This window comes from Centruroides vittatus, unplaced genomic scaffold (assembly GCF_030686945.1).
Source record: "Centruroides vittatus isolate TY-2023 unplaced genomic scaffold, ASM3068694v2 contig_884, whole genome shotgun sequence".
Taxonomy (NCBI): Eukaryota; Metazoa; Arthropoda; class Arachnida; order Scorpiones; family Buthidae; genus Centruroides; species Centruroides vittatus.
The window spans coordinates 3,309,952-3,322,269 of record NW_027122576.1 but is presented as its reverse complement, the minus strand read 5'-3'; the positions used below and the strand labels follow the sequence as shown (position 1 = coordinate 3,322,269).

At 27.3% G+C, this 12,318-nt stretch overlaps 1 protein-coding gene across 12 annotated transcripts in view; it reads right to left on the bottom strand.

The window, feature by feature from the left end:
- The window catches only part of hts (adducin 1-like protein hts), a 106,025-nt gene that overhangs the window by 13,496 nt on the left and 80,211 nt on the right, over nucleotides 1-12,318 (bottom strand). For 6 of the 12 annotated variants that reach the window (XM_067280525.1, XM_067280527.1, XM_067280524.1 and 3 more), the window contains 4 exons: nucleotides 11,066-11,261; nucleotides 9,436-9,585; nucleotides 6,218-6,295; nucleotides 1,762-1,818 (listed from right to left, as the gene is read on the bottom strand). In XM_067280525.1, the coding sequence (XP_067136626.1) occupies nucleotides 1,762-1,818; nucleotides 6,218-6,295; nucleotides 9,436-9,585; nucleotides 11,066-11,261 (481 nt within the window). The remainder of the gene's footprint in view (nucleotides 1-1,761; nucleotides 1,819-6,217; nucleotides 6,296-9,435; nucleotides 9,586-11,065; nucleotides 11,262-12,318) is intronic. The other 6 variants (XM_067280529.1, XM_067280532.1, XM_067280531.1 and 3 more) reach the window with 3 other exon arrangements.

Sequence of the window (12,318 nt, the reverse complement as noted above, 5' to 3'; positions counted from 1 at the left end):
GTAACATACTTTTTTAGCTTTTTTTTTTCTAGGAAGAGATGGATGAAAGAAGAGAACAAACTGATATAACTTTAAAATTTTTTCATTAAACATTTTATTAATTTTTAATTTTATCAACAATACAAGACATATCTTTAGAAGAACTTGTGCTATAATTATGGTCATAGTTCATTTCTTTACAGACCTTAAATCTGAAGTGATGCCAATATCAAAATTTCATTATCAGTAAAATCTAACACTATAATTTCCACTAACAAAATTTTCATAAAATATATTAATTGGTTTCAGGTGAAATTATTAATAAATAATAAATTTGAAAGTATGACAAAATAAGTTTTTATTGCATTTTTGTTAAAATTAATAATTATTGTACTGCATTAATGCACTTGTGGCACACTTTATGGGGCCACAAAACTATACTTTCTTCAGCAGGAAAGAAAGTTATCTATGCCACTATCATGAGGATAAATTACAATCTGAGAAAACTCAAGATTTTGAAAATTTAATCATCCAAATAAGTATAAAATGCCATATTTTATCTCCCTAATCTAATTTGATTACTAATACATTTTACTATATTTACACAGCTATGCCTTGAAAATGTCATTAACTAAACCCCTTCAGTATAAAATATATTACAATTATACTATTATCAAGTTTTAACAAATGATAAATTTTTTAATATAGTATCTGACATTTTGAATATATTTCAAATTTTTGATATACATATTGCCATTAAACCTTGACTCAAAATATTTGGTTGATTTACGAACATTTATTTAATATATAATGTAAAAAATTCAATTATTAAGCCATTCCTTTCTAGCAGGACACAAACAATAAATTTAATCATTAAATTCTCATGATCTAGCAATATATCTATATCAATTGTAAAATTATTCAAATCATCAAAATATTTATTTATCAAAGTTTCATTGAATTATTTAAAATTTAATTGGTTCAGCAAAATTGAATTCAATTAATTGAATTAAATTTTTACCAAGATAATTAAATTTCAAGTATGAATTTAAATAATAAGGAATTATTTGTTTATCATCATCAAATATAAATAAATAAAAACATTAATTACTATACTTAAATTTCATATTATAAACTTAGATTTTAAGAATAATAAAATATAGTAAAAATCCTCTGACTTTCTTAAGACAGTTCTTAAGATTTATAAGTTATAAAGTATTATAAATTATATGATAATATAATAAATTTTGATTTCTGGAATATTTAATTTTCACTCAAAATTTCAAATATCAATTAATAATAATTGTACTAATACTCATAGGAGAGATTTAACTTATTGATATTGCATCAATGCTATATATAATATAATAGCAACAATTCGTAACCTGATTTAAATTAATTAATGCCAAACAATCTGTCAAATTATCAGGCTATTTTTGAGCTATGTTAATCATTAATTATTAATTAATTTGACTAAAAGTAGGTGGATGTACTGCCATTTTGTATTAATTTTTAATAATTATAATAAATTAATTTTTAATTTAGAAATTTCTGCAAGAAAACAATCGGACTGAAATGGGACTCAAACCCAAAACTTCTGCTTACTGTGCAGAAGTTTAAGGTCCGAGTCCAACTTTTACTTATGCTGTATATTACAAATAATAATTCAACAAATTTTTAACAAATTTATAAAGGATTTTTACTATATTACTTACAATAATTTTTATGTTAACTAATAAAATGATATTTAAATTACATTTATTTTTAAATTTTATACTATACCTTCTTTTGGTAACCGTGCTGATAAAGACCTTTGTACTGTAACTGCAGGTTTTGCATCTAAGTGAAAAATAAAAGGCATGCTTAAATGGCAACATGCATTCATGCATCTGTGCGATGCAGTGTAATAGAAATAAAGCAAGCAATAAATAAGCAGGTAAATAAAAATTAATAATAAGGCTTTAAATTAAAAATGGAGATGGAGAGAAAGGAAGAGGGATTTTTCTTGATCAGAACACTTAAATTAATAACATATGAAAACTGTATATCAATATCAGTTTTCAGATTTTAATTGATATTTTGTGATAGAATAAATAAATTTAAAAGTAAAATTTAAGCAAGAGTGCTCAACAACTTGTTACTGAAAAATTGCTACATTATGAATAATATGTATATGATATTATTCATATATAATATAATTAAAAGATAATTCAAAACATCCAAATTTTTTCTGGTATTAACTCTAACATAGCATTCATAGCCAAATATGAAATGGTAATCAGCCAACCAATCAAATTTCATATATTTAAACTCAGTATCTTCAAAAACTCCTAGAAACATACTTTGTATCAACCAATTTTTCTGTTTGAATGCCATCATTCAGATAGAAAAGAGACCAGTTGTAAGTGGGAAGGTTGAAGTTAATTTGACCAAAAGTAGTCACTGACCTCCTCTTGAATAAGAGGATGATCCTTGAAAAGTGTAATTGCATTTGCGCAAACCACGCTGAAAAAATTTCAGCATGGTTTGAGCAAACTATAATAAATAATAAACCATAAACTATAACATGTATAAAGAATAAACTAACTAACTTTCTTCTTTATACTGTATATTAGATTATAATAAATAAAGTAATCTGGTAGGTATAAGCTCAGTAATCCATAGGGGTCACTCAAATATGACATCTGCACTGGGAAAAGGGTGTTAATAGAACAATGATGATGTGGAGATTTTCAAAAATTTTCCTGTTTAAAATAATTTTTTTCCAAAATTCTTATACAGAAGTATTTTAATCAATGATCTGCTTATTTAAATAGTTACACTTTAATAGAAGTGCTATACTAAATATTCTCTGTTGCAAATACTTTAGAACCTTTAATATGAAAGGATAATGGCAACAATCTTAACATTTACAGATACGGATTATAGATAAAGATACTGCTGAAGGATATATCAGTGTATAACATATTAACTTAGTATAATGTCATCGGACTCTTCTGTGGTAAATCAGTGAATTTTGTTTTTTTTTATTGGCTTATTTTTAAAATTAGCCTTGTCTTGGCAGGGAATACAAATAAATTAATGTACTGTAGACCTGTTTTACAGAAATTCTTGATTTTACAGGGTGACAATAATTAACCCGTACAAAGTTTGTAGCAATGCTGCACCTGAACTTTTTTACTGTCACCAATTTACATACTATTGTTTAATTCTCCATGATTTCCTGCCCGTGTAGATGTACTTTTGATGTAATAAGGGTTAGTTCTTTACTTTTTTAATGGTGTCAAACAAATGTTGTGCAATTTTGGAGCTATTGCGGCAAGGAAAACATCAATGTGAAATTGTTCGTCTGCTCGGTGTTCCAAAAATGACAGTCTCAGATGCAGTTCGGCGATTCAAGGAGCTTGGCCACAATGGTGACCGTCCCGGACGTGGAAGAAAGCGCACTGTCAACACGTCTAGGAACCGCAAGATCATCACAAAGCGAGTTGACTGACATGCAAAGGTCTCCATGAGAAAAATTGCTCGTGAGATCAGAATCAATCGCGAATCGGTGCGGTTAATGGCGAAAAAGGAACTCGTACTCAAGCCCTACAAGTTCCAAAAGGTTCAGCTCCTCACCGATGAAAACAAGTGCGTGAGACTCCAAAGATCCCGTTAACTCAAGCGTCGGGCCGCAGGTCGACAATGGGAGTGCATTCTCTTCACAGACGAGAAGCTTTTCTCCGTACAACCATCAAAACGACAGGAACTGGTCCGCAGGGGCTCCCGCTCAGCCGTCATCAAACATCACAAAATCCAATGTCAGTCATGGTTTGGGGTGGAATTTGTGCGAGCGGCAAGACACTCCTTGTTTTCGTCGATCAAGGGGCCAAAATTAATCAAGATGTGTAACACCGTGACATTCTCGAGGCTGTGGTACTTCTGTGGGCTCAGCAGCATTTTGGCAGTGCGAAATGGACGTTTCAGCAGGACTCGGCGCCAACACACAGGGCGAAGAAGACTCAGGAGTGTGCAAGGCTCATTTTCCCGATTTCATCTCGTCTGCGGAATGGCCACCATACTCGCCGAATCTGAACCCAATGGACTATAGTGTGTGGTCCATTTTGGATACCAGGGCCTGTTCTAAGCGCCATGAAAGTTTGGAGACGCTGAAGCAATCCTTGCGCTGGGAGTGAGACAAACTGTCTCCAGAAGAGCACGGCCCATCGCTGAGAATTTTAAAACACGTTTGGGGCTCTGCATCAAATCAAAAGGAGGCCACTTTGAAACTGGCTGAATATCTGATTAATACGTAAAGTATTGTCACTGTTATATGCTGCTGTTTTGCTAATTTTCATTTTTTTAATAAATTTACAATACAAAAAACTTGTACGGGTTAATTATTGTCACCCTGTATTGTAGGGGATGGCAGATTAATTAAGTGTGATCTCAGTATGGGGGGTATCTAAAAATTGGTGAAAAATGTAACAGGGAAGAAATAGGTAGTCAAAAAAGGGCTTAAAATTGGTGACATTAAACTTGAATAACCTTACTCAGCTCAGTAATCAACTGAAACAACTCCAGCACAGAAGAAATTCAAAGATAAATATTACTTGGAAAAAGAGCAGAGATCTTGAAGAAGTCCTAGGGTCAAAAGATGTTTCTCATAAATTAAAGATAAAACTCAACACTACAAGATTTTTTCCAATTGCATCAAATGAAAGTGAATGCTAGACTGCTAAAAAGAAAAAAAAAAAAAAACAGAAAAACAATTCACATCTGTGAACTGCAGTGCTGGTGCAGACTTTTGCATATACCAAGGGCAGCACACAAAACAAACATCTCAGTGCTAGAGCAGATAAATCCACACTAACTTATGGAGGCCCATATGTTGAAACAACTCTGCTTAGCCTTTTTGGGTCATATTTTTTCAAGCAAACCATCATTAGAAAGGGACATAATGCTTGGAAAATTGGAAGACCAGCACAAAAGGGGTTGACCTCTATTATGAGATGGCATGGCACCAGACATGGCAACTACAGCAGAAATTGGCACGAGCCACTGAGAAATAAGCAAACTGGCAAATGACAGAACAGTATTTAAGACCGTTATCCACCAGATCATTACGAGTCAGCATTGCTTCAAATGCACTTAACAACAACAGCATATTGATTGATTATTGTACAATAATTATTTAAATTTCAATGAAATAATTTAGTATTCATCCTATTATAAACTTTATAAAAATGTAGATATTATCATTACGTGACCATTAATTAAAGTAATTCAAATACTTCATTCAAATTATATATTTGTCATAATATTCCAATTTAACCAATTTTATTAAATTTTTATATTAATTTTATTTCTCTTCTGGAATCATGCTTTTTTCCTTATATCAATATTTTTTGTTACTCCAATTTGCTCAGTAGGCAATTATTATAGGAAATGTAGTAAATCTAAATACCAAATATTTTTATTTATATTTTATAAATATAAGCATCACAATTTTAACCGAAAGATGCAACATTAATTTTTAAAAATTAAAAATTGTTAATATTGTATCTTTTGGATGATATAAATATGGAGTTCTTATCAACAGAGAAAGGGCATTTTTTCTAAGTATACAGTTACAAAAAAAGTAGTGGGTGCTTAAATTTTTTTTATGTATCAAGAATTCACTGTAATTTTTCAATTCAATGAATGTTATTTACATGTATAATTTAAAACATATGCAAAAGATTAAAGAAAACTTGCAATAGACAATTTGAAAATCAAATGTCAAGAAAAATAATTATATCAACAATGTAACCCAAATTTATGCACATTGAAACAGAAAGTAACATTTTAAATACTGTAATATATCAAATTTATATCATTTGTATTTTATTATAATTTTATACCAAATTATTGATTACAATAAAACTTAATTTTTGATTAAGTTAATTTAAACTTTGATATGATATGCTAGATGTTTAGATGATCTTCACAAATTCATTTCATAATTAATTGCATTATATTATCTAGTAAACATGTCAGAAGATTAGAGAACTAATGATGTTTAAAATAATTACCATTCACTTGTTTAAAAATATTTTATGTAGACAACTGTTATCAGGATTTCGTGTTTTATAAATCAAAATAAAAAACAATTAGTGCATTTAATTGCAAAAACTGCATGCAAATTCAATGTCATGTCTCCACATGCACAACAAAAATCTGAAATAAATACAATTCTAAGCAGAAAACAACCAACCATCTGTGATGAATATTTTAGGTTCACGAGATACAGGATGAAGAATTGGCTTGGGAGGAATCTTTGGTTTCTTGCGAACTGAGTGAATACACATAAATAGTAAAGAAAGAACATTTTAAAATTAACTAAAGCTCCTTGATAAATAAATTTAAAAAAGAAAAATAATATTTGGATATGACAATTTTAATTTAATGCAGTAAAGCATAAATAATTTCAGCTATTAATTAAATGATGCCATTTTTTTAGAAAATAAAAATTAAAAAATTTTAATTATTTTACTGCAGTTTCTGGATCGGCATTCAGAAATAAAAAACCTTGAACTAACTGTACTGTACTTCTCAACCAAAGTTTTAGATATGATTTATAAAATACAATTTGTATTTAAAAAACTATTTTAAAAAATTTAGTCAATAAATTAAATTATTAGAATGAAAAAATAAATAGTATCATCAGCAATAATTTATCATATATTAATAAGGAAACAAATATTGTATAATATTGTAAGTATATACATACATTCTTGTATATATACATACTTAGCAATAATTCTATATATCTTTATACTTACAATTTTATATATATAAAATTTATTAAATTATTAAATAAAATATTAATTATATTATATATATACACCAATGAGGCCATTGAGAACTTGTATGAGGACCAGAAGTTTAGAGCATCCCCTTTGCCTCTTAGAAGGCTCCTTTAACCTTTTCAGTCTTTTGAAAAAATAAAATACACAGGATGTTTCTTTACCAAAAAAAAGCAGTCTTAAAGATTTTATGTTCCATTAGCAAAAATAATGTTAATTTTGTAGGGTTAAGAATTTTACAGGCCTCACTATATCACTACAGGAATCACTACAAGTTTTCTCTGGCTTGGAGAAAAGTTCCCAGCTCCTCCAGCTTCTTGACGACTCTGACACCAAATGATTGTAATTAAAATATTTCTATTCAATAATGTCTAGAGAGATATTTAGTAGTCCAAGTGCAATCAAATCTAGTATGTGACATTTCGGGACATGTAGAACATATTTCCATAAAAAAGTTAGTATCAAAACTCACCATTTTTGGCACTGCAAACAAACATTTTATTTGTATAAGACACTCATGCTATACAGAGACAATACAGCAGGGATTCAGGGAATACTGCTCAATATGGTCCACATTCTAAAGGTTCAAATCCTGAAGGAATGAAAAGTGTACCTAACCACTAATTGTAATTGATCTGTGATGCTTCCTTGAAAGACAGTGTCACATGCAACATGACACTGTATTTTAAGACTGCAAAATTTGCAACATTTTTTAAGTGTGTCTACAAATGAAACTGTTTTTTTCATTTCCAAAAGTTGCATAGTGTCAAGTTTTGGTATTACAGTAGAAACTCGTAAATCGGAACCCTGGTAATCGGAATCGCCGGTAATCGGCACGATTTTCAGTCAGACTGTGTCGTGCTGAATCAAACGTTTTTGATACTAGATTTACTTCTAAAGTATAATTTTCATGTTTTTATATTCTTCAATATATTTATTTTGTTTGTACAAAATGAAGAAATAATTTTTTACGATACGATAGCCTCGATTATTATTATAAAAATTTTCGTTAGGCTTAAAATCGACGAAAATTCAACACGAAGCGACACGCAACGGAGAAAAATTTGAACATCGGACAAGTTAATATATTTTTTCGTACATAATTGGTAATCCGAACAAATCACTAATCTGAACAACCCCAGTCCCCAATTGATACCGATTAACGACTCTCTACTGTATTTATGGAAATGTCATCATACCAAATCTGATTGAATTTGAATTGCTAAATATCTCTCTAGACAGTGTTGAATAGGACTACTTTAATTACGATCACTTGGTATATGAATTACATTATATTACACACATATGTTTCATAGTAAAGAACAGATAATTAGTCATTCATTAATCACTTTTAAATAATAGTTATAATAAGAATAATATTACTACTATAAATTAGTGGTAATATTATTCTTATAATTATTACTTAAAATTAAAAATTTTAGCCAAATGAAAATAATTTGTTCATAAAATATAAAGTAAAATTTTTAAAAATTATTTCAAATTCCATTATTATTTATTTATAATACAAATTAAAATAGAAAATATTAAAAACTGCTTACATAAACTGCCTAACATCACTGTAATATATTAATTATATATGTTTAACAATAATATGTTTTGATGATGATGTGTATTGATATTATATTATGACAAAAATTATCATTATTTTTTCCTTACACAACTTTTTTGTAGAAATAATATATTAATCTAAGGCTTTAAATAAAAACATATTTAGTTTGTTTACAAGTAAACAATCTTAAAAAGTAGAAAGTAAAATTTGTTGCAAGCAATTAAGAAGTAGCAGAAGCATTTATTGCAAATAACTTCAATTTAATAATTTTACAAAATTAAAATCAAAAACAATTTTCTAATTAATTTTATAATCAATTCTTGATTTTGTATTATAAAATTTATTTTCTTTTTCCAATATTTAAAATCACAGAATATGTTTACAGAATGCAGAATTTTAGAATAATTAGAATCTGTTTTAGAATATTTAGAAAATTCTAAACCAAATTTGTAATATTAATAGAGTCAATTAGTATTAAAGATAAAGTTTGAAATAGTATAAAAATATTTTATATAACATACAAAACAGTCAAAAAATCCAATAAAATGAATAAAAATTTTGAGTTAAAAGCTTGGATTTCATAAAATCTTAGATAATGAAGTATTGCTGTTTTAAAGTTTAAAAACTAAAATAAGATATAAAATATATTGAAAAAAAATACTAAGAAAATAGTGAATAATAAAAATTGTATATACAAATATTAATATAAGAAGATTTCAAACTTTAATTTACAATTAAAATATTATGTAATAACTTATGAATTAAAATATAACTCCAATGATAGCATAGGAACAAGAATTGTTTTTCTAATTATACAAATATCTTTCATCAATCTGAATTTTATTATTTTCTTGTTAATTTCTGGATACTTAAATTTGTTTAATATGGTTTATTTTCTTAACAATTAAATTTTCAGCAATAATAAAGATTAATATGCTACACTAAAATCATTTTTTAAAATCATATTTATGAAAAAGTTATTTTCTTTTAGCTTATACAGAATATAATGGAATATTCTAAATATGTTGATGAATATGAAATTCATTAATCTTTTACCTTCTTCAGAAGCAGGTGTTACAGGTGATTTAGGTGGCGATTTTGTTTCTACAGGTGTTGTTATTAATTCTGGATGTTGTTGTTGCTCTGTTTCTATTCGAACAGGTTCAACCAATAATGGCTTAATTTCATCAGGAATTTCTTCTTCCACTTAAAAATTTTTACATTAATTATTTTTTGGCAAAAAATTTTGAATAAAATACTTTATTCTATTAATAAATAATATAATATAACAATTATTCTTTTTATAATTTATATCATTATATTACAAATATGAAGGAAGTACAGTAGGATTTTGTTTTACATATGATTTTTATGAGTGAATTTGCATTTTTGTGGATGGCAAATGATTCAGTTAGCCCACTCCTAGTATCACTGAATTGAATCGTAAGTCAGCAAGCCGTGTTTCTTCAGCTTTTAACATTCCAAACACAGAGAACTAGTAAATGCTACTCACTGTGCTGAATATCCTGATTTACATATATTTTTCTGAAGTCGATTAATATTAATATTCGATATATTTTTAATAAAATTTTGCTCTGTGTATTCAGAAACACTGTACTGAAATATGAACAACATTAGACATATAAACCTCTCAAAACCTGATGTCATTATGGAATTAGAGTAAAAATGTTTTAATTTATCCTTCTGCTTCTATTCTGTTTTTTTTTTTTTTTTTTTTTAAATTTCAATATGTAACTGGTTCAAACATCATTATTTTCTAAGAATTATCAGATCCACAGACTCCAAAATACTAGCCAATCAACGACTTTATTTTACCAAGATGCATTTCAGGTAAAATAAAGTTGTTGATTGGCTAGTATTTTGGAGTCTGTGGTTGTGATAATTCCTACAAAATAACAGTGTTTGAATTGGTTACATATTAAAATTTAAAACATGTATTAAGCACATCTTAATATTTTTCTGTTAATTATAAATGGTTGCGTAAGTGTCTAGGCAATCATGTGGGACTACTTAAGGGAATTTATGTAGAATTTCATTTTATAACATTTTAATAAATCTATTACAGATTCATATTTATAATTAATCTTTTTAAATATTATTCTGTAACAGTAGTAAATTTTTAAACAGAATGTATCTATCACTTGTACATTATTTTTGGAATATAAAAATACATCAAAATCTTTTAGTTAAGAAGTAAAATATTTTTATCTATTCAGAAAGGGAGTTACGAATAGATGATATCTTTTAAGTTTTACAATGATTTATTAATAATCATTTTAATAATATCAGAAATAACATTACTATTTATAAAAATAAAATTCATGATGCTTTTTCAATCAGCCAAATGTCTCTTATATGTAAAAAATTTATTGAATTTTTTATTTTATTTAATTTAAGTTACAAAAATTCTTCCAATGAATCATCAAATGTTATAGAATCAAACGACAGTTTAAATTCAAATTAACACATGAATATATTAATAATGATTAAAATAAGCAGATACCTGAAAAAGCAATGTAAATTTTATTTTTACAATATGACACCAAAAATTTGGCAATTTAAAAATTACTATGCGTTTTATAAATAAAAAATATTGAAAATAAATTTTAATTATATTCTGTTTTTAATTTTGATATATTCTTTGCATCAAAATCAAAATAAATACCTAATTCTCCACGCTGCCTTTTTTCTACTAATTTTTTATATTCTTCAAGCTCTTTGTCTGAAACACTATCAAATGGATTCTTTGCATAAGCACTCTTATAAACAAGGGCATTATGTTGAAAATCTCTCTGAATAATCCCTTTAGATGCTGCTCCAACTAATACCACTTGATCTCCTGTACCACTCATCATAGCATCCTAAAACAAATTATTTTCATATAAATAATAATAAATAATGAAAAATATTCTTATTTGAAAGAAATCTTGGCATTCCTGACATTATAAGGAAAACTACATCATCAAATATGACTGTCAAGTTTTTTTTTTTTTTTTTTTTTTTTTTTGAAAGATTTTGTTTGATATAGCCAAAATGTATTGAAAATTTATTAAAGTTTTATTCAGAAATTTCAGAGTACTACATTAAATGTTCAATGAGATCCAGAGTTATTGAAACTAGGAAGTAAAGCACCCAAGAAAGTTTCTAAAAGTATATATTTTCAATTAGAAGTTTGAATACTCATTCATATTTGCAGTTCTATGCCTTATCCATTGTCTTGCAACAAAAATTCTGTTCATTTAGAACAGATGTACCATTTCAATAAATATAGCAAATACCATGTCTAAATGGAAACCTGGTTAAAAAAAAAAAAAAAAAAAATACATTCACATTTGAAGCAGTGACTATTTTTTTTGTTCAAGCTTGCCTAAGACAAAAAACCTGCTTAAGCCAGTAAGTTTGTAGAGTCCTGTGTAATTCTAATTTTTACAGAAATAACTGTATTTTGTTGTTATATCTCTTAAACTGCTGATAATTGGAGAACATCTATTATTTTTTTATTATTAACAAAACATCAACTATCAATGATCCACTTTTATTACATAACAATTTTATTGATAACATTTCATCATATCAAATGTTTCTGTATTCAGTCTGAAACATGTTTCATAATCACTGATAAAGTGGAATCTTCATGATTCAAAAAGTGCTAATTTGGTAGAATCATTCTCACAATACATGTGTGGTTTTTTTAACCTTCTGCTTCTATTTCACAATCAAGTAGTAGATTCTTTAAAAGTATTCCTATTGGTTAAAATACAGAAAAATGTTAATCTTTTCTAACTTTCTTTACATGTTTAGCTGTAATGGCTTTTCTGTTCACTTCATTAATTTTTTGTGACATTAATAAAAATGCAGCCAATTCAATACGAGATAATATCTAATACTTTGAATATGAAACAGTGTCTTCAGTAATAG